The sequence below is a fragment of the Schistocerca americana genome, chromosome 6, assembly GCF_021461395.2.
Source record: "Schistocerca americana isolate TAMUIC-IGC-003095 chromosome 6, iqSchAmer2.1, whole genome shotgun sequence".
Classification (NCBI taxonomy): domain Eukaryota; kingdom Metazoa; phylum Arthropoda; class Insecta; order Orthoptera; family Acrididae; genus Schistocerca; species Schistocerca americana.
Window position 1 is genome coordinate 133019484 of NC_060124.1, and position 22938 is coordinate 133042421.

The following is a 22938-nucleotide window of genomic DNA, read 5'->3' on the forward strand; positions in this document are numbered from 1 at the left end:
ACGCTCTCTACTTGTTTTTGAATAAGCAATCCTATGCAGCATGGGCTGTGACTTTCAATGTTTGGCACACTACTGTACTTTTTCCTGTAAACAATGTGGCACATCAAATGCAAAGTCCTTAATTCATGAAATTCTGTGTCTTGCTCCTGACAGAGAAGTTAGTATGAAGACTTTAGACTCATCTGATCCAACCCCAAAGCAAAAATTACCAAAGGTTACGAAGCACCAGCATCATTGCAAGCTGCACTGAAGAGCCAAAGAAACTAGTACATCTGCCTAATATTGTATGTAGAACCCCTGTGGACACGCAGAAGTGCCGCAATACAATGTGGCATGGAGTCTATTAATGTCTGAAGTAGTGCTGGCGAGAATGGACACCATGAATCCTGCAGGGCTGTCCATAAATCTGTAAGATTATGAGAGGGTGGAGATCTCTTCTGCACAGCACGTTGCAAGGTATCCCAGATACGCTCAACATGTCTGGGAAGTTTGGTGGCCAGTGGTAGTGATTGAACTCTGAAGAGAGTTCCTGGAGCCACTCTGTAGCAGCTCTGGACATGTTGGGTGTCACATAGTCTCGCTGGAATTTCCCAAATCTGTTGGAATGCAGAATGGACATGAATGGATGCAGCTGATTAGACAGGATGCTTATGTATGTGTCACCTGTCAGAGTCTTATCTGGATGTATCAGAGATCTCACATCACTCCAACTGCACATACTCCACACCATTACAGAGCCTCCACAAGCTTGAACAGTCCCCTGCTGGTATGTCTCCATACCTGTACACGTCCATCCTCTCGATACAATCTGAAATGAGACTTGTCCAACCAGGCAACATGTTTCCAGTCATCAACAAACAGTCCATTGTCGGTGTTGACGGGCCCAGGTGAGGTGTAAAGCTTTGTGCCGTGTCGTCATCAAGGGTACACGAGTGGGCCTTCGGCTCTGAAAGCCCATATCGATGATGTTCCGTTGAATGGTTCACGCACTGACACTTGTTCATGGACCAGCAATGAAATCTGCAGCAATATGCTGAAGGGTTGCACTTCTGTCACTTGAACGATTCTCTTCAGTCATCGTCTATCCCGTTCTTACAGGGTCGTACCAGACAACAAAGGCCATCGCTCTGTGCGCAACAGGCTTCATGATGCACAACATCACTCCCGACGTCCATGGTGAGGTCCATCTTTGCAACCACGACACCATTCAGTGGGGTACAGAAGGGCCCCAACAACATGCCAAATGGACCGCTCAGAATTGGCATCACGTTCTGCTAACCAATGAATGGCGCATATGCCTTCAACCAGACAATCGTGGGAAGCGTGTTTGGAGACAACACGGTCAGGCTAAACACCTTACACACATTGTCCAGCGAGTGCAGAAAGGTAGAGGTTCCCAGCTGCTTTGGGGTGGCATTATGCGGTGCCGACGTATGCCGCTGGTGGTCACAGAAGGCGCCGTAACGGCTGTACAGTACGTGAATACCAGTCTCCGACTGATAGTGTAACCATATTGGTAGCATCTCGGCGAGGCAGTCATCTTCATGGACAACAATTCACGCCCCCATTGTGCACATCTTGTGAATGACTTCCTTTGGGACAACGACATAGCTCAACTAGAGTGGCCAGCATGTTCTCCAAACATGAACCCTATCGAACATGCCTGGGATAGATTGAAAAGGGCTGTTTATGGATGACATGGCCCACCAACCACTCTGAGGGATCTACGCCGAATAGCCGTTGAGGAGTGGGACAATATGGACCAACAGTGCCTTGATGAACTTTGGGATGGTATGCTACGAAGAATACAGGCACATATCAATGCGAGATGACGTGCTACTGGGTATTGGAGGTACCGGTGCGTACAGCAATCTGGACCACCACCTCTAAAGGTCTCGCCGTATGGTGGTGCAACATACGTGTGGTTTTTATGAGCAATAAAAAGGGCAGGAATGATGTTTTTGTTGATCTCTATTCCAATTTTCTGTACAGGTTCCGGAACTCTCTGAACAAAGGTTATGCAAAACTTATTTTGATGAATGTACATTAAGGGCACAGACAATGTAGTTGCTGATGCTTTGTCTAGGCTACCTTTAGGGAGTGAATCATCCAACAACTTTGGAGAAGGAGAGGAAAAGACTTTAAAATTATGTACCTGAGAGGTGTGAAACACGAAAGAGAGATCCCGAAAATTTGCAGACATCCGCAGGTATCAAAACCATGATAAAAATTGGAAATTGGTTAAGAGCATGTTGGGTAAGAAAGGAGGAGAAAAAACAGAACAGTATTGTAAGGTACACAAGGGTATTTTATTCAGGGGACATAAGACTGAATCGGAGGTTTGGAAACTATGTTGGCCGGAACAATGTATTGATACTTTAATTACTTATACACATGAGAGTTTTGGTCATTGTGGGTCAACCAAATGCACACAAAACATCTATATTTATAACACACGAAGGAGAGGCAAGAAGAAGATGGCAAGCTGTGACAGATGTCAGAGTGAAGATAAGTAACCAAACAAGTAGAGGCCAAATGCAAAATAACTGCCCAATAGTAATCTGTGGATGTTTATGGACCCTCAACGAAGTCTAAGAATGGATTTTGTTGTTTTTGTGGTGGCTGATGTATTTTCCAAGTTCATTAAGCTGTTTCCTCTTAAAGCTACCAGTAAGCAAATCGTGTCGAAGTTTGAAAACACGTTCATGTGGGTATTCCTAAAATAATTTTATCTGATAATGGTTCACAGTTTACATCACTAGCTTGGAAAGATTTTGTTGATCAATAAGGCATATTCTAACCTCTGTGTACCATCCTTCGAGTAACCCTGCAGAAAGGTATGTGAGAGAGATTGGAGGACTGTTCGGAACTTGTTATAGTAAGAATAATACCAGTTGGATAGATTATGCCAGTGATTTTGAGGATAATATGAACAGCTTACAACATTCTTCAACAGGTTTTTCGCCATTTGAAGTCATATTTAACCGCAGACCAGCTAACCTTATTTCTGAAAAAGTTAAGTTTCCAACATGTAAAATTCTGTCACAACAAGAGAGGGAAGAATGTGTTAGGGAGATGATGATGAAACAGGGGCATACGAGAAAGCAGACACATGATGGTAAAGGTAGATTTTGTAAGTTTGAGGTAGGAGATCTTGTGTTGGTAAAAGCCAAAGAGAAATCGGGAGTGTTGACATCTGAGAAAGAAATTTTTCTGTATTTACATTGGACCATTCTAAATTCCAGAAATTCCACATCCTAATGCATACAAGTTTGTGTATTCTAAATTAAGAAGTTGTTTGGATTATGCAGTATCACTGAACTGAAAGCATATAGACATGATCCAGAAGTATCTGATTTTTGTTTGTTCTTTTTCCATTGTCATGAATGTACTGTGTAAGAGGATGTAATTTTTAAAGTTCTTCCTTATCCATTGACAGGGTTTAAATCTATCTGTAGATTTATAAGACTATGTAAATGTATTTTGTTTATCATGAATTCAGTATGTAAGATAATGTGATTTTTGAGGTTCTGTCTTATCTAATGATTGAGTTTAAATCTATAATACACTATATAATTATGTTCTGTAACAAGTTCGTGCTTTAGAATTTGATACATGTATGACATAATACTAAATTAGTGTAACCTTTTACAATTTTGAAATGGGACAATGTTCATAATTTGTACTGCAAAAATTAGGAATAGTAGCTTAGTATATCTGTGTGCATCGCCTTATTAGTTCATTTTTTATTGCATTTAGCTCTGTTTATTAATGTTTCATATTTGAACACTTTACTTTCACCTGACAAATACCACATAATTGAATTTGAAAAATTTATAGGAAGAGCATATCTTGCGTGATGTAAAAAAGGTACTGAACAGCATATTTAGTTTAGTAGTAGTTCAGGATTTGATGTGAATGCTAGACATTCTGCATGATGCACAACTTCAGACCTGTCATGGGGTCCACACAAACACCACTGAACGACGGGACCATTCCAGGGCATAGACAGACTCCTGAATGGACACTACCAGTGGATGGCGAGAGTAGCACTGGTCGAAAGCTTGCAGGCTGCTCAAGAAGAAATGACTTGCCAGAGCACGAGTGGATCCGCTCAAGACACGAGATATGGCCGCCAGCTCTGCAGTTAAAACAGTGCAGCCCTCTGGCAAGGAGTGTTGTTCAGTATGTCCTCCACGAACATACTCAAAGCCTACGTGACCATCAGCCATCGGCGTAAACCAGTTTATGGCTCCGGTGCATGTTGAGAATCTAGAGAAAGTGAAAGTGGAGAGCTGCAGGGTTAATGGAGTCCTTAGGGCCATGCAAAAGGTCCAGAAGAATCTGCAGCCTAAGTGCCCACCATGCAGATGTACGTAAATGGACCTAGAGGAGAGGTGGTAAAGGGAAAAACTCCAGTTCAGACAGAAGGGACTGGATGTAATCGTAATCGTAATCACTGACCTGGGCCACGATGCAGGAGATGAAATGACGCGATTGGAAAAGGAGACGGTAATTCGGATGCGCAGGAGAACTACAAATATGTGCAACGTAACTGGCAAGCAGCTGTGCACACCTCACCTTCAATGGAGGGACTCCAGCCTCCACCAGGACACTGGTCACTGGACTCGTTCTAAAAGCTCCCATTGCTAGGCGAACACCACAGTCGTGCACTGGGTCGAGTAAACGCAACACTGAGAGCATCGCCGAATTGTAAACCAGACTCGCATAGTCTAAGCGGGATTGTACAATGACTCTTGTAGAGCTGCAGCAGCGTAAAGCAATCTGCACCCCAGTTGGTGTTGCTCAGGCAGCAGAGGGCATTGAGGTGCACCCAGCACTTCTGCTGAAGCTGACGAAGGTGAGGCACCCAAGTGAACTGGGCGTCAAAAACCAGTCCTAAGAATTGATATGTCTCCACTACAGTGAGTGGATAGTCATTAAAGTAAATTTCTGGTTCTGGATGAATGGAGCAACGTCAACAGAAATGCGACTTCGCAGCTGAAAACTGGTAGCTGTGGGCTAGAGCCCATGACTGCACCTTGTGAATGGCTCCCTGTAGGCACCGCTCAGCAGCACCAGTACTGGAGGAGCAGTACGAAATGCAGAAGTCATCTACATATGGAGAAGATGAGACCGATGGCCCTACAGATGCTGCTAGACCGTTAATAGCCACTAAAAATACAGAGATACTCAATAAAGAGCCCTGTGGAATGCTATTCTCCTGAAAATGGGGCAATCATGGGAGGCACAGAAAGTAGAGCGACAGAAAGTTTTGGATCAAAATAGGGAGCGAGCCTCAGAGACCCCCTTCGTACAATGTGGCAAGGATCTGATGTCGGCAGGTTGTGTCGTATGCTTTACGTAAGTCAAAAAAGATGGCAACCAGGTGTTGGCATCTGGAAAAGGCTATCTGGATGGCAGACTTGACGGACACAAGACTATCAGTGGTACAGCGACCCTGGCCAAAGCAACCCTGACAGAGCCAGTAAGCCAGTAAGCCACACGCCGACACACCATACATTCCAGCAGCTTACAGAGAATGTTGATGAGGCTGATGTGTCAATTGCTATCCACATCAAGCAGATTTTTACCAGGTTTTAGCACCGGAATGATGGTACTCTTCTGCCATTGCGATGGAAAGACGCCATCCCAACAGAACCGGTTGAAGAAGATGAGATGTCGCTTGTAGTCTGACGAGAGATGTTTAATCATCTGACAGTGTATCCGATCTGGCAAACGAGCTGTGTCGGGGCAATGTTCAAGCGCACTGAGGCGCTCCCACTCTGTAAATGGGGCGTTGTAGGGTTCACTGTGGTGTGTAGTGAACAAGAGGACTTTCCTTTCCACCCACTGTTTGAGGGTGCGAAAGGCTGGGGTGCAGTTCTCTGACGCAGAGGCTTGAGCACCGTGCTCAGCAAAGTACTCGGCAATCACGTTTGCATCGGTAGATAACACACCATTTATGTTAATGGCGGGGACACCTGTTCAGGTTTGGTACCCAAAAAGACGTCTGATCTTTGCCCAGACTCGGGAATGTGACTTATGACAACCAATGAACACGTACCTCTGCCAACACTCCTGTTTCCGTCATTTTATAAGCGGGCGAACGCAGGCAAGGAGCTGCTTAAAGGGTATCAGGTGCTCTAGGAAAGGTTGGTGTTTAGGTCACTGTAGAGCTCGTCTATGCTCTGTAATTGCCTGAGCAACTTCCGGCGACCACGAAGGGACTGTCTTTCGCCGGGAGCACCCTAGAGAATGAGGGATCGCATTTTCCGCTGCAGAAATTATCGTTTTAGTGACTTGCTCAATCACCACGTGGGGGAGATTCAACGTTGACAGCAGAGGTGAAGACTACCCAGACTCCTAGTTTAAAGCCTATCTGGGTAGGTGTCCGTGGGCATGACAACCAGGGGTGGAGGCGGGGGAGTGACAGGAAGATGGGGAAGTGGTCAATACCACACAGGTCGTCGTGTGTTCTCCAGTGGATGGATGGAAAAAAGCCAGGATTGCAAACCGAGCGATAAATGGCTGAATATGTGCCATGTGCCACACTAAAATGTGTGGGGGCACCTGTATTTAAGAGGCAGAGGTTGAGTTGCGACAGTTAAATTTCGACCTCCCTATCTCGGCCAGTAAGCATGGCGCCACCCCACAAGGGGTAATGCGAGTTAAAAATCTCGCAAAAGTAGGTTGGGCTCAACAAAATATTTTCGCATTCGGAAGAGAAAGTTCGTGACTGAAATTTCATAAATAGATCTCGCCGCGACGAAAAACGTCTTTGCTTTAATGATTTCCATCCCAACTCATGTACATCTGCCACACTCTCCCCCCTATTACGTGATAATACAAAACAAGCTGCCCTTTTTTTGCACCCTTTCGATGTCCTCCATCAATCCCACCTGGTAAGGATCCCACACCGCACAGCAATATTCTAACAGGACGAACAAGTGTAGTGTAAGCTGTCTCTTTAGTGGACTTGTTGCATCTTTTAAGTGTCCTGCCAATGAAAAGCAACCTTTGGCTTGCCTTCCCCACAATATTATCTACGTGGTCTTTCCAACTGAAGTTGTTCGTAATTTTAACACCCAGGTACTTAGTTGAATTGACAGCCTTGAGAATTTTACTATTTATCGAGTAATCGAATTCCAACGGATTTCTTTTGGAACTCATGTGGATCACCTCACACTTTTCGTTATTTAGCGTCAACTGCCACCTGCCACACCATACAGCAATCTTTTCTAAATCGCTTTGCAACTGATACTGGTCTTCAGATGACCTTACTAGACGGTAAATTACAACATCAACTGTGAACAACCTAAGAGAACTGCTCAGATTGTCACCCAGGTCATTTATATAGATCAGGAACAGCACGGGTCCCAGGACACTTCCCTGGGGAGCACCTGATATCACTTCAGTTTTACTCGATGATTTGCCATCTATTACTACGAACTGCGACACTCCTGACAGGAAATCACGAATCCAGTCGCACAACTGAGACGGTACCCCATAGGCCCGCAGCTTGGGGATGTAGCCTCTCATATTTTCTCAGTGTAGGTCAGTCAGTCCAGGCTCTTTTATTCCATTATTTTTCTTACTTTCTGGAGAATCCTGCACTGTGGCGAGCAACACAAATGCTGCTCTCTGCAGTCGACACAGATGGGAGCCGGGGCACAGGGGGTATTGGGATGTGAAGGATGTCCACAATCTTGACAGGTGCCACTGGAAATACAGTGGGAAGACATATGGCCAAACTTCCAGCACTTAAAGCAATGCCTCGGAGGGATATATGGTTTTACCTCACAGCGGTAGAATATCACCTTGACCTTCTCAGGTAATGTGTCACCCTCTAAGGCCAAGATGAAGGCACGGGTGGCAAACTGATTAGCCCTCTGATGCCAGTGGACGTGCTGGATGAAATGGACACTTTGGCACTCTAAACTGGCGTGCAACTCATTGTCAGACTGCAAAAGAATGTCATTGTGAAATATAATACCCTGGACCATATTTAAGGTCTTATGGAACATGATGGAAACAAACATCCCCAGTTTGTCACAGGCGAGTAGTGGCCGTGACTGGGCAGAGGATGCTGTTTTGATCAAGACCAACACTGACCGCACTTTGGACAAGCCCTCCACCTCTCCAAACTTGTCCTCTAAATGCTCCACAAAAAACTGAGGTTTCATTGACAAGAAAGCTTCCCCATCAATTCTCGTACATACGAGGTAACGGGGTGAATAAGGTTCGCTGCCATTCTTAGCCTGGCGTTCCTCCCTTGGTGTGGCCAGGGGGGTGGGGAGAGGGGGTCGATTTGAGGTCGTATTTCTTAGCAGTGAAGTTAAGACCTTGCTCGCTTAGAGACTGCTGGTGTTTGACCACCAGTAAGAGATGACATATCATGCTTCATAGTGTGTCATCCACCCTGATGCCACCTACTCCGACAAGGCGCACTCCCCACAGGCGCCACCCACCTGCAGCAAAGGCTACCAGGCAGGATGGCCATTGCCGGGAGTCCCGCTGCCACAGGGTGACGAGCGTCTACTCCTTGGCGTACATGGAGATTTAACAGCACAGGCATCAGCAGAGCAATCCCTATGTGGTCAGGGAACTATAACCAACAGGTTACACGGCAGCCCCACCACAACGGACTGGCTACCGTGCTGGACATCAGGTGCAAATGTTCCACTACCACACACTAGCCATTATCTGTAATAGTTGTTGAACACCAGTAACACTATTATCGCATGGTATTACAGATTCTGAACACAATTATAATGAACACGAAAGAGTGTTATTGGCTGCAGATAACGCAATAGTTACTGCTGCATTAATTCATAACATGTAAAATAGGATACAGGAGGAATATTCGATATGGACCATTGGCTTTTGCTAGTGACATAGGAAACAAACTGCTACAAACTCTTTAAACAACATGGCAACTGTAGCACAGCGGGGATGGTTTTTTTAAATGGTCTGAGTTACAGAACAGGCTATCACCACAACCAAATTTATTTTTTACTTTCACATTTGTTGGCTTTGCCAGCTCACAACCAAACTGTTACCTTTTAATCCAACCAGGACCTTACACTAAGCTAAAGATCAGTCTGTCAGCACAACATATTTTGGTTTCACATTTGAGGGCTTCAACAACAGAACTGTGAATTCACGTACCAAATGGTGATGTCACAGCAGCCATTAACATTACATCAATGGTCAACTGCTGCAACATCTGCTTTGTAACAAAGAGCAAGTTAAATGCTGCTCTCCTTTGTTAGATGATGCACCTGTCAATCAGTTACACTTTCCATACCTACATTTGTTATCTGCAAGCCACTATATAGTGAGCAGTGGAGGACAGTACTGTGTAACATGTCAATTTTTTGAAAGCCATCTCTTCTGTGGCTGAATCAGGCTTGCTCACAATTCTTCCCCTTCAGTCAGACACTATACTTATTTTACAGTCTCTGCCAGTCTATTTGTAACAAGACACTCTGAATACACCAATGTGGTAGGTCTCTACTGCTTACTTTATCAACTGATCAATGTTATTTTAAAATTATTTCTAGAGCTAAAATGTTGCACAAGGCATGTTTCACTACAAATTTTCACCATAAAAAATATCAATATGCAAATATGTTCACATGATCTGAATAATTTATTATATAATGGAAAGTAATTTATCACTTTATTTGGTATTAAGCCTATATGACTAACCAGTTGTAATTTCAGCATATTCAACGCAGCCTTCAATAGCACTTTTCTTTGGCCTTTTAATTTTAATTTGTTATTTACAGACGTAGCCCTAATACTTTAAGTAGTAAAATACAGCAAGATTGGAAACACTATGGTAACTGTGTCTGGAAAATAAACGCTTTCGTGGAAGTTAATAACCCAATCCTCTTCTACTTTTGCAAATAGGAAATTCCGTTACAGCATTTCAATATAATCCATTCTTTCAACTCAAGTTGACAATTTTCCGACCTTATTACACACACACACACACACACACACACACACACACACACACAATTTGACATTAAAAAAAAAAAAATGTTCAAATTATCGCGAAACTTACAACAACTTGCTCCGGCGTCCAAGTGTCTAAATTAACAGATTTCACTTTGGAAATGTGGACACCTAGGTTTCTGTGTATACCGGCGCATCTTATACACAGAAATATACCTAAATTCCATGACGCCCATCTCGGTCCTAAAATTGTTTGGAAAGAAATTTCAAATACATAGATTTCAACTATTAAATAAGTGGGATATAACAACATTAGTATGTTAATTTTAATGTTTTGTTACATCTTCAGAAACATCTAGCGATGCACTCACTCAAATAACATACAGAAATACCTTTAGCATCACAGTCAACACAATACTTATTGTCTTCATCTCTCAACATCTGTGCCAATAGAGCTTGACACCTATCTTGGATTTGTTTTTGGCGGTCTTTTTCTGCTTTAGAGGTCATATTTACTTCAGCTTTGCGCTGTCACAATTCTAAATCACGAAATTTACTTTCAAAACCACTTATTTGACGGATCGCCCCCTTAACTGGAATATGGCGACAACCCACGTTTGCTGTCAGATGGGAAAAGTCAGTGATAGAAATTTCACTACTAGTGAGTCACAGATGCAATTGATCCATGCTTACAATCTCATGTAAAAAGCTGGTTTCGAGATACCACCCTTCTATCTTATTTATTATGTTTATCGTTTTAAGCAATACAATCAACGCTAATAATTCCATATGTGTCCCTAGAACTTTTTACCTGTGAAGATTATTTTTCGCATGAAATTAATAGAAAAATATTATGATACCGTTTTTCTGGAGAATCTGTACGTGAATACGAACTAACAATGTACAAACTGTTGCGACCTCACCAATCATTTTGAAAATTTAGCTTTAAAATAAACTCATCACTGATTTAGTTTATTAATGATATTAAATTATTTAAGTTAATGTGGCGTACTTTTCTCATTTGTAATTTCTTGCCATTTGTCTTTTTGTATAGTTCCCTTCTTTGAATACGAGATAGGCCCCGATAAAAAAAGTGTGCGAAACCTTCCAACGACATCATTTAACGGATGTGCAACAAAACAAGTAGTTCCTACGCATGCCGAGAGGTAGCAGTGTTTAAGTAAGTGTCATGTTGTTTCGGATTGTTTTGGCGAATTGGAAGGTGGTTTAACAATCAGTCATTGCTGTCAGCAGTACGGTGCCTGGTATTGTAATGACTAGAATTGTTTTTTTGTAACTGTTACCCACTTTGTAAATTATTGCATTTATTTTTCGTCTAGAGCATATGCTTAAAACACAAGTATTGTTGGGTTGACTATCTTATAATTGTCTATTTACATTCATCATATTTGAAGGAATGAATTTTTGGAATAAACTGATGTTTATGTTGTCCTGTTTCGTGTTAAATGTATTAGACTCGTAAAATTTCCGTTCGTAACACTTAATCAGAATATTTCTAACAGAAATTTTCAGGTTAATTTTTATCCTCCAGAGTTCGAGTAAGTAAAGCCGAAAAATGTCGGACCAACAACAGTTTTTCCTTAAATGGAATGATTTCCAGTCGAATATGGTGTCATCATTTAAGCATCTTAGAGATGAGAAGAGCTTTACAGATGTTACTCTTGCGTGTGAAGGACAGACTTGTAAAGCCCATAAAATGGTTTTATCTGCGTGTAGTCCTTACTTCAAATCGTTATTGGAGGTAAATGTTTTGTAATTTTTTTAAAATTCTTTACGTAGGTCCATAGTTTATTCTATAGATTACTTTTGTCTGCATTGATCATTAGACTACTTTGTGTGTGTGTGTGTGTGTGTGTGTGTGTGTGTGTGTGTGTGTGTGTGTGTGTGTTTTAATCATGTTAAAGCATTTGTGTTTTATTATAATGCTTGTTATCTGCTACATGTGAATTTTGAAGTTAGGTGCCAGATGAATGAAAGCTTGTATTGTACTGTTACACATAATTATTTCTTCCCTTCATAGAACAGGCATAACAGGTGTTTTATGAGCTAGTTATAGTGACAAGAGCTCCTGCACTTTGCATAATATTAACAGACGTAGGAGTTACTTGGCACTTGCTATACACACAAATGTTCGAAATATCTCTTTGAGATAGGAGAAAAAATACTAACAAATTTGCCATTAATGCTAACAACGTGGAAGTAAGTGTGGAGATAGGCCTATGTAGTTAAACTTGACTTCTAACTGTCAAACTTACAGATGCCTATTTTCTATTTTTGTCGTTTCTCCAAATACGGGATCTAATAATGATGAAAGGATTTTTGCTGAAACTTTCCATTTAAATGTTGCTGACACTTGTCAACTAGATCATAGCAATTGTCCCACTCAGACTGTATGATTAATTGTTAGTACTATTTAATTTGCTAATGACCGTAGCAGTTTTGCACCCTAAAACCATAACTATTTAATTCTCTTTGTCACTAGATGCCTATGAAAGGCTGTGTGTCTAGTTTCAAGCTTCTACTAGGTTTTAGTCTACAAAAACTACTTAAGTTACTAGCTGTCATTATTTCTTCTGGAAGAAGATATTCCGCTGTTTTGTTTACTCCTGTTACACCCATATTTTAGTGATTCATGTTTAGGCATTATATTATGCAACTGCTTTCACCATTTCTCCTCCTATCTGACTGTCTGGGGGGGGGGGGGGGGGGGGGTTCGGCAAGCCCACAGGTATTAAATAAGTTTACTGACGAAAAATTACAACTTTCAAAATGGTTTATGTATTTTAAATAAGGCATTGGTTTATAAATGTTGTTAATTGTTATAAATATTGGATTGAGTGAATAAAAAATTGGCATACTGCAATACAAAATACAGATGTGTTCATATACAATAGACTACTCTGAGTCCTCAACTTCAAGGTAAGAGACACACTTCACAATTTTTTCTGAATGTGTGTACACACGTTTGACACTGTCCACAATACTGTTTTGGTTTACTTAGATTGTTGTACTTCTGCTTCTTTTTTAGCTTTTCTTACACAAATATGGCACCGACCTTTCCCTGCAGTAGGCTGACATGCTTCCATTGTCACTTCTTTGATTTTCTTTTTTAGCATAGTCTACATTGATTGAACAATTTGGTTAGATTTCTAGCATTTGTAGACTTAGAGAAAGCTTTTGACAATGTTGACTGGAATACTCTCTTTCAAATTCTGAAGGTGGCAGGGGTAAAATACAGGGAGCGAAAGGCTATTTACAATTTGTACAGAAAACAGATGGCAGTTATGAGAGTCGAGGGACATGAAAGGGAAGCAGTGGTTGGGAAGGGAGTGAGACAGGGTTGTAGCCTCTCCCCGATGTTATTCAATCTGTATATTGAGCAAGCAGTAAAGGAAACAAAAGAAAAATTTGGAGTAGGTATTAAAATCCCAGGAGAAGAAATAAAAACTTTGAGGTTTGCCGATGACATTGTAATTCTGTCAGAGACAGCAAAGGACTTGGAAGAGCAGTTGAATGGAATGGACAGTGTCTTCAAAGGAGGATATAAGATGAACATCAACAAAAGCAAAACGAGGATAATGGAATGTAGTCGAATTAAGTCGGGTGATGCCGAGGGAATTAGATTAGGAAATGAGACACTTAAAGTAGTAAAGGAGTTTTGCTATTTGGGGAGCAAAATAACTGATGATGGTCGAAGTAGAGAGGATATAAAATGTAGACTGGCAATGGCAAGGAAAGCGTTTCTGAAGAAGAGAAATTTGTTAACATCGAGTATAGATTTAAGCGTCAGGAAGTCGTTTCTGAAAGTATTTGTATGGAGTGTAGCCATGTATGGAAGTGAAACATGGACGATAAATAGTTTAGACAAGAAGAGAATAGAAGCTTTCGAAATGTGGTGCTACAGAAGAATGCTGAAGATTAGGTGGGTAGATCACATAACTAACGAGGAGGTATTGAATAGGATTGGGGAGAAGAGAAGTTTGTGGCACAACTTGACTAGAAGAAGGGATCGGTTGGTAGGACATGACCTGAGGCATCAAGGGATCACCAATTTAGCATTGGAGGCCAGCGTGGAGGGTAAAAATCGTAGAGGGAGGCCAAGAGATGAATACACTAAGCAGATTCAGAAGGATGTAGGTTGCAATAGGTACTGGGAGATGGAGCTTCCACAGGATAGATTAGCAAGGAGAGCTGCATCAAACCAGTCTCAGGACTGAAGACAACAACAACAGCAGCAACAACAACAACAACAACAGCCCTCTTGCATTGGCACTTCTTTCTTCTACCTGCAATTTCACTAGTTCCATCCCAGCTTGCAGAAGATAAAGTTTCCGTTTGTTGTGTTTCTTTTCATTCCATCTTGGATGTTGCTGGATGTATATGATGGTTGCATTGATAACACAAATGTCGATGAGAGTAAAATACAGATAGAGGCCATCTCTTTGTTCCCCTCTTGCAGGTGTACATACGCGCCATTTGATCAATGGTATCAATTCCGCCTTTAGTGGAATTGTAATATCCATTTATCTCGGTGTTATTCTTCTCTCCTCCAACTGTGCCTTTATCTTGGTGCACTACTGCCAAACATCAGTAAGTTTTTACTTGGTTTCGTTTTTGCTGTGTAGGACACCAAAGTTACTGGAGGCCTATGTGTTGGGAACTGCACTAACTCACTGCAAGTTTACAAGATAAATAACAACTGACTGACATCAACAATCACTTCCTCTGAAAGTAAACCGATTGTTGTGAATATCAAGAATACCAACCCACAAGAAACTAACTTGCATTGTTGTAGAGATGAGAAATATGAAATCCTACTAAGGGAAATTTTCTATAGCATGGAAGCCTAAGAGGGGGGTTTGTTGGACCCATGGGGGGTTTGTTGGACCCATAATAAGTTTATTTTTTCTTTCAAAGCAGGAATTTTCTGTAAAATATATTGACACTAACGTTTCATAAAATAGCCAACAAACAGTAACTCAAAGGGAATATATAGTATGAAAGTTACTTGGGCAAAAGCAGGGGACATAAAAAAAATGACCCCCCCCCCCCCTCTAGGATTCCTTGGGTTAATGTGTAGACAGTTTACAATGCTGCCCTGCTAGTTAGGAATGTAGTAGCTCATTGGACAGGGTCAGATCATGACATCTTTATTGAAATGGGAAGAATTCAAGGTTATTTGTTAGAGGGTAATGGATACAGACATAACATTGTTCTTTCTAACGCTATTCTTAAATCCAGGAAATCAAGGAGAAGAAAATTTCAATAGAGGGCACATTAATACCAGAAGCACTGTTGAATGATAATATGTAGTTTGGAAAGGGGATTCCTGGCCTTATCATTGAGATAAAATACATGAGTAACAACACTGCTAATTGTTATAGTGGTTACTTCTGTGTTTTACAACTTTGCTGTACAAACAAAGGAAGAAGAGAATTCAGAATTTGATGAACTCCATCACTACCATTGAGAAGAAATGGCGAATTAATATAAATTATTTACTGTTTGAGGAAACACATCTACATGGTGTTGCAGTTCCATGTGATGGACCTGCAGTTGCTAATGGAAACATAATACTTGAAAACACATTTCATTTAAGAAAAAGTGTAATAAAATGTGGTGAATACATAAACACTTAATGAAGTCTTAATATATTGTAAACAAACTCTCACATTTTATTATATTCTGGTAGTAAATTAAGGGAAAGGGCTGTTTTCATCGAGCTATAAACTTTTTGCTGGAAGATCCATGGACTGTGATGGTTTGAGGTCCGCAGAAGAAACTATCTTTTGTGACAGTAATTTATTTTACTTACTTAAGTGTACTTGGGAATAAACGAAGCAATATTAGACTGTCACTCGTCGGTAACTATGAACAAAAAAAGCAATATCAGTGATCCATAGAACAGTAATAAAAATAAACCCATTACTTGCTGAAAAATATTATTTTTAGTTTATTATTATAACCATTTTTCAAAAATGAACATAAAGATAATAGAACATCAGTTTTTGCTTATGTTCACACTTCTGGTTAACTTTCAAATAAAGAAATTCACTTTTCATTTGTATAACACAAAAGCTTTGTGTGTAGCACAGGTATCTTCAGCTTTTCTTTAGCGTGCTTCATTCTTACTGTTTCCCTTTTCATCCGTAGTGGCTCACAGCCTTCTTTGTGCTTTTTAAGAAGCAAATCTAATTCTTAGTTACATATATTTCTTCTTGCTTCTGGCAGTTCCAGTATTTTTTCATGGGCTCTTGTAGCTGCAGGTTTTTTCCTACTAGGGAGGCTTATTTCTAGCTTTCTTCAACCTCTCTTTTGTTGGTGTTGATGATGGACGTTCAGAAATTTTGTTACTGGTATCACCATGCTTCTTATTCTGTATGTACTGATACCTGTATTTCTCTCTGCATATCTAAGGCAGCTTCCTCTGTAATCAAGACTGTGCTATTCTGAGTATTGAAACCACATCATGTAATTGCTGATAAGTATCAGATGAAAGTGTTGCATAGGCAGAATTGCAGTCAACATAGTTGGGACAGGGATTTACTGAATCATTGATTATATGCAGTAGCTGCAAAGATGTCTCACCTGCTGGTGAAGTTGTAGCAACAGCACTTCCTGTCTTAAACATTAGTCTTGGCTTCTTTTTTTGTTTTTCCCTTTCTATGAAATTGTCAGCAAACAATTTCTGTTGCTTTACTCTTCTTTTCTATACAGGTTCATTTGAATTGAAATGGTTTGCAAGATTTTCCCACCCCTTGTCTTTTTCATGCATTGTTGTACCGTCCACACTTTTTTTCAATTACTTCTTTAATTTTGGAAATGAGGCCCAGAAACAAACTTTCCTTATCAAAAAATATGGATCCTCTATCCTTTGTTTCAATAGTATTTTCCATTTCCTTTGCGTTGATTAGAAGAGATAAAATAGCTTTACTGAGTTATATATAGATAAAAAAAATTCATTTGTTCGGTCGGGGAAAAAAAATGAAAATAAACTCTGACTCAATAGTGTTGATTTAGTACATAAGACATTTTCGTGATCTACTGCCAAACACTGTTTTGAATAGAGTGTTTGTCAAAATAAATGCATTGTTAATTCATAAAATGCCATACCTTTTGATGATGTGTCAGAAACGAATGAGTTGTTGAACCTGACATCTGTGTAGCATATTTAGTTGAAGATTGGTGAAACCGGACATAAATCTGTTTACCTGTACAGCCTACAGTATACAACTTGGTTACATTCATTTGGGAGGACACTTTGTTACATGTTCTACCAATTCTTAACAAATGATCTGTGTTTTTTGTATGACTTCCAGTTGTGTGTTGTTTGATTTAGCTAAGTTGTTAATAATTTATTGTCTTCTGGTCATCCATATATTGATGCAGTATAATTATTTTGTAGTGGTTAGTCACTATCTGACAATTTTGGAGCTTGCCTTCACATTTAAATCTCTCTTTTAGGGGCAAATTACCAGAGTCTGTTATTCATTTGTTTCTGCTATAAATTTCATCTTCTTAATCGTCAGCTATTCGGCATACATAGCTGCGTCATGTCTTCCTTGAGGCTTGGACATCTGCTGCTAAATAAATGTGTGTTGAATAATGGCATTGCTAATAAGTCACCTTCCATTTATTAGAACTGTTCAGTTAATCACATTTGAAATATTTGCAAATTTGTTCAGTTATCAAGTGATGGAGGTTCCACATGAAATCTTGATTGTGGTTACAGACTGGCAATTTCAGAAAACTTGTAATACATAATAGACAAATCTCGCAAACATTTTGGTACATGTATCATACATCAGCTATGCAAATTATAAGGGAGTGGCCCATACTTAATTTTTACTGATTGGGGTTTTTTGCAAGAAGGCTGTTGATCATAGCATGCTAATTGCGTTGATACACGCTATCCTATTCACTGTTTCTGCTTTCTTGTGGAGTGACATGTCCTGCCAGGCTAAAGGAAAGCAAATTAGTACTGCAAATATTTGATGTATACAAAATGAGAGGCACATCTCCAACATGTTGGGTCAACAATGTATATTGACCATTGCCATTAACAAAGCAGGGAGAATTAATAAAAAGAGCGCAAATCAAATGACAAATGTAAATATGTGATTAAATAGTGAAAACTGCACTAAAGCTGTAGCTTGTAAGTAGATAGCATGTTCAGAACAGTGTGTGATACGTTCACTAGGTGGTAACATCATGGTCATGTACAGAAACTAGAATAGTAACTGTGTGAAGATGGCCACCTCACTAGCAGCTTTGCAGCAGAGGTAACTAACTCTCTGTGCCGTGAAAGTGTGAAGTCTTATTGGTATTCTTAGTTGATGTAAGGTCCAGTATGATGGTTGTCTGACACTGTAGAAAGTTTATGAATATATGGTTGATTCTCCTTGTCTGGGTAATGTCCAACATGGTGTTTCCAGAAAACACTGCAGTCGTTGACTAGATTAATAAAATTGGCACTAAGCATCATTGTGCGCAATTGTAAACATTATTGATGGTTAAGAACACTGTTGTGCATGATCTGTTTAAATTTTACAAAGTGAATGAAAGATGGCCTCTCAAATTTTCTTGCCGCAGCAACTTGACATCATCTGCGGCATGTTGCACAAAGATGGTAGGCATTCTGCAAAGAATCGTGGTGGAGGATGAATCTGGATCTTAAATCACCAATAAAAAACAATGAGAGTAAAGTAGGAATGGTACCATCCCTAATGACCAAAAGCCTTGTAATTTGGCCTACCATTAAAGTGAACTGATGGGGATGGAAGCTTTCAGACTTTCTGCTGAAATACGCCAATGCATCTTGCCACACTGGCTGTATAATAACTGTGAAATTGCAAACATGAAGTAATTTGAGTGTGCATGTTTTTTGTCTTGGTTAATGAGTGCTGGGCAACAAGAAGGTATTTTCCGATAAACTGTTATACTCATATTGCTCAAGTGTTTCATCAATTCTTTTCTGTGAAGTGCACCTGAACTTGCATTGAATACGTGGTGGTTATGTTGCCATGAATAAAAAATATTAGGAAAGTAACTTATGTTCAGTTGATTCACACACAAAAATTCTTGTGTTATTGACAACTACGAATCTGCATTCATAACAGATGGGATGGAAGTCTCTTCGCCATCCAGTATAAACGAACTTGGCCGTCTGACCATATTCACATGTGATATCTGCAGTATCAGGCACACTTTCAAATGTGCGCTCCACCAATTTCCATGTTTCCTACAGCTGCCATCGTGGCATGAGGGTGCTGCCACAAACAATTACGCTGCTGCCAATAAGATGAAAGCGTCCCCCCACTGGAAGCAGGAGGTAGAACTTTCATGCACTGAGCCAATTTTTTGTGTTTCCCAGTACATTTACTGACTTCCATGGTGGTCAGGCCCCAATGTCTTCTGAATAGGCATTGTACTGAAGCATGACAGGTTTATAAATTATTGGTTTTTTTGTATATTTCTACATTCAGATCTACTGTTAGCAACTGGTGCTGCAAATTCAGCACCAAAGTTATGTATTATTTTTACTATTTGGTATTAAATATAGAATAAATTAATATCTGAATTCGCTATTCATGAACTACATCTGTTCCTCATTCATGTATCTACTTAAGAACCACACAGGAAGACAGGAAAATTTCATACCCTAGGTAACTGCTTTGCCCATCTACATCTACACAAATGCTCTGCAAATCATATTTAAGTGTGTGGCAGAGGTTTCATCAAACCACCTTCACAATTATTTTCTGTTATTCCAATCCCGTACAGTGTGTGGAAAAAATGAACACCTATATCTTTCTGTGCGAGCTCTAATTTCCCTTATTTTATTATAATGATTGTTTCTCCCTATGTGAGTTGGTGTCAACAACATATTTTCGCTTTTGGAGGAGAAATTGGTGATTGGAATTTTATGAGAAGATTCTGCCACAAAGAAAAACGCCATTGTTCTAATTATGTCCACCCCAAATCCTGTGTCGTTTCAGTGACCCTCTCTCTCATATTTCACAATAATACAAAACATGCTGCCCTTCTTTGAACTTTCTTTATGTACTCCGGCAATCCTGAAGTTTCCCACTTAGGTTTTACCCTTTGTCAGGGGAAATCCTACAAAGAATCTTTTTCTAAATGAAAACTGCTGGCCCTGTCCTCCCACGATTCAGCCACTGGCCCTTATTCCATCCGTAACCAATTGCTTCAACACCCCCCCCCCACCCCCCACCCCCCCCACAGGGGGTCCACAACTCTTTTGTGGATACGTGCGTAGCAAGCACGGGACCCCGAGCTAATGTGGCCCTCCTTCCTTTCCGGGCTGCATACCTTCCTTTTCCGCATCCTTCCCCATCCCCCATCTTGGCGCCCCCCCCCCCCCCCCCCCCCACCTCCGCCTCTTTCCTTCCCTTTCTCCCCCTCTGGGAGTATGTTTTGTGCCTGTGTCCTGAGACGGACGCTCGAAAATGTAACACATTCTTCGCTTTCTCTGCTTGCAAGTCTTTGTCCTTCTCTTTTCCTTACCTCTTCTCTTTACCCTTTCTCCACTGCGGCGTTTTAGACCTCTCTTCTTTCCTTTCCCTTTCTTTATTTTTCCCTTTCTCTTTTTTCCTCCCTGTGCATGTCTGAAGGCCGACCCATGCATTTCCATGCATAACCGGTGACGGGGTAACGTGTAATTCCCCACCCCGGGTAGACAGGCAGGACACGTACGTACTCCCCTGGTAACGGCCAGGCCCAGGAAGGGATGATTACCCGAGCTGATACCTTCCGAAAGTGCCGATTGGTCCCTCCGTCCGTTTGTCGGGAGGTGTGACCTGAGGTGTGAAAAATCACCTAAGGCAGGACTGCCCTCAGAGAGGGCCCCCACAAGGGAGGAGCGCGCCATCGGAGACACCGGTAATTGTGGGGGATACTTCCGCAATGGTTTCCTCATCTTCTACTATGTCTGCTCACAAGCGTAAGTTCAATGAGTCTCAGCCACAGACAGTTCTTCCATCGTTGCCACAGTTCCTTGTTGTTTCTCAGTCTGACGAAGGTCACGACTTCTCCACGGTCAATTCTTTCATTATTCAGAAAGGTGTTGACGCAATTGCAGGTCCTGTAAAGACTTGTTCCAGATTACGAAATGGCACCTTGTTGTTGGAAACAGTCAGTGCCCTCCAGGCCCAAAAACTGCTGCGTAGTTCACTGCTACACACCTTCCCTGTCCGGGTGGAAGCGCACCACACTTTAAATTCCTCACGTGGGGTCGTTTATACACACTCCCTCGATGGATTGTCCGACGAGGAAATTCAACACTACCTGTCTGACCAGGGCGTGATGGCTGTTCATAGTCATGAAAAGGGTTGACATGAACATCGTTCCTACCCGTACTGTCTTCTTGACATTTGACAGAGTTCAACTCCCATCGAACATCAAAGCGGGCTATGAGATAATTTCCGTTCGCCCTTACATCCCAAATCCTACGCGTTGCTATCGGTGTCAGCGGTTCAATCATACCAGCCAGTCCTGTTCCAATCCGGCCAAGTGTGTTACGTGTGGCAAGGATGCCAATGAGGGTGCTTGTCCACCTCCATCCCCTCGTTGCATCAACTGTATGGGTGACCACGCTGCATTCCTCTTGAGATTGCCCCATTTTTAAAGACTAAAAGCTCATTCAGGAAATCAGTGAAGGAAAAGATGTCGACCTCTGCTGCTCGAAAATTATTCGCCAGTCGAAAGCCCACTCTGCCTCAGACAGGTAAATACAGCACTGTCCTTGCCTCTCCTCGGCCAACAAAGGAGGCAGCCACGCAGACTTGTGATCTCACCTTTAGTGCCACAGTCGTCAGATCGGCCAGTGCAAAGATCGCCCGTTCAACCTCCCCACTTTAGCCTGCTCACTCTAAGGCTCACCCTTCATCGGGTTCTGCTAAATCTCGAGCCCAAAAGTCAGACACCCGGACTTCCAAAAAAGAGCCTACACGTGAAGATTTTTTACGTATCCCAAATTCACAACCATCAGTTCCTCCTCCATCTAAACATCCTATTTCCAAGAAGGCTAATAAGAAACCCAGTTCCTCTCCTTCTCCGCCACAGTGTGTCTCATCTACAGCACCACCTGGCGGTAGCCACCCTCGGCCGATCGCTGGTGGCAGGAGCTGCTCCTGAACAACCTATGGATCAGGATCTTCTGCCTTCAGCTGACTGCCGCTCCACGCTGTCAGTTGCAAGCTCTGAGCTGTCGTTGAGTTGAGGGCAACCTTGGTCACACTCTTCCATTTTCTGTCCATCCTTTGTCCATTATCCATTGGAATATACGCGGCATTCGAGCCAATCGGGATGAATTGTCGATCCTCTTATGATCCTACTTGCCGGTCGTCTTCTGTCTTCAGGAAACAAAGCTGCGTCCCCACGACCGCTTTGTTTTCCCCCATTTTCAGTCATTCCGATTTGATCTCCCCTCTGATGAAGGTACTCCAGCAAATGGAGGACTCGTTATTCTTCTCCATGATACTCTCCATTATCACCCAATCCCCTTAAACACTTCCTTCCAAGCTGTTGCTGTCCGTCTTTCCCTTTCTGGATACACCTTCTCTCTTTGTACTGCATACATTCCATCGTCCACACCAATGGCACGAGCTGATCTCCTTCATCTTCTTGGTCAACTTCCACCCCCCTATTTGCTGGTTGGGGACTTCAATGCCCACCACCCGCTTTGGGGATCTCCACATTCTTGTCTGCGTGGCTCACTATTGATAGACGTCTTCCACCAAGCGGATCATTTTGCCTCAACACTGGGGACCCTACATTTTTGTGTGCCTCCACGACAAATTTCTCTCATTTGGACCTTTCGGTCGGTACTGTTCCCCTAGCTCGGCGCTTCGAATGGTTCGCCCTTGCTGATACACACTCGAGTGACCACTTTCCATGTGTCCTTCGATTGCAGCCACACCTGCCATATAT

The 22938-nt window shown here is 41.6% G+C and overlaps 1 protein-coding gene across 2 annotated transcripts in view; it reads right to left on the bottom strand.

The window, feature by feature from the left end:
• LOC124619487 (stromal membrane-associated protein 1) overlaps positions 1 to 10611 on the bottom strand; it is a 144009-nt gene extending 133398 nt beyond the window's left edge. For both annotated transcript variants that reach the window (XM_047145901.1, XM_047145900.1), the window contains exons 1-2: positions 10359 to 10611; positions 10076 to 10209 (exon numbers count right to left, since the gene is read on the bottom strand). In XM_047145901.1, coding sequence (XP_047001857.1) covers positions 10076 to 10209; positions 10359 to 10476 — 252 coding nt within the window. In that variant the 5' untranslated portion in view covers positions 10477 to 10611. The remainder of the gene's footprint in view (positions 1 to 10075; positions 10210 to 10358) is intronic.
• Positions 10612 to 22938: the final 12327 nt, after the last annotated feature.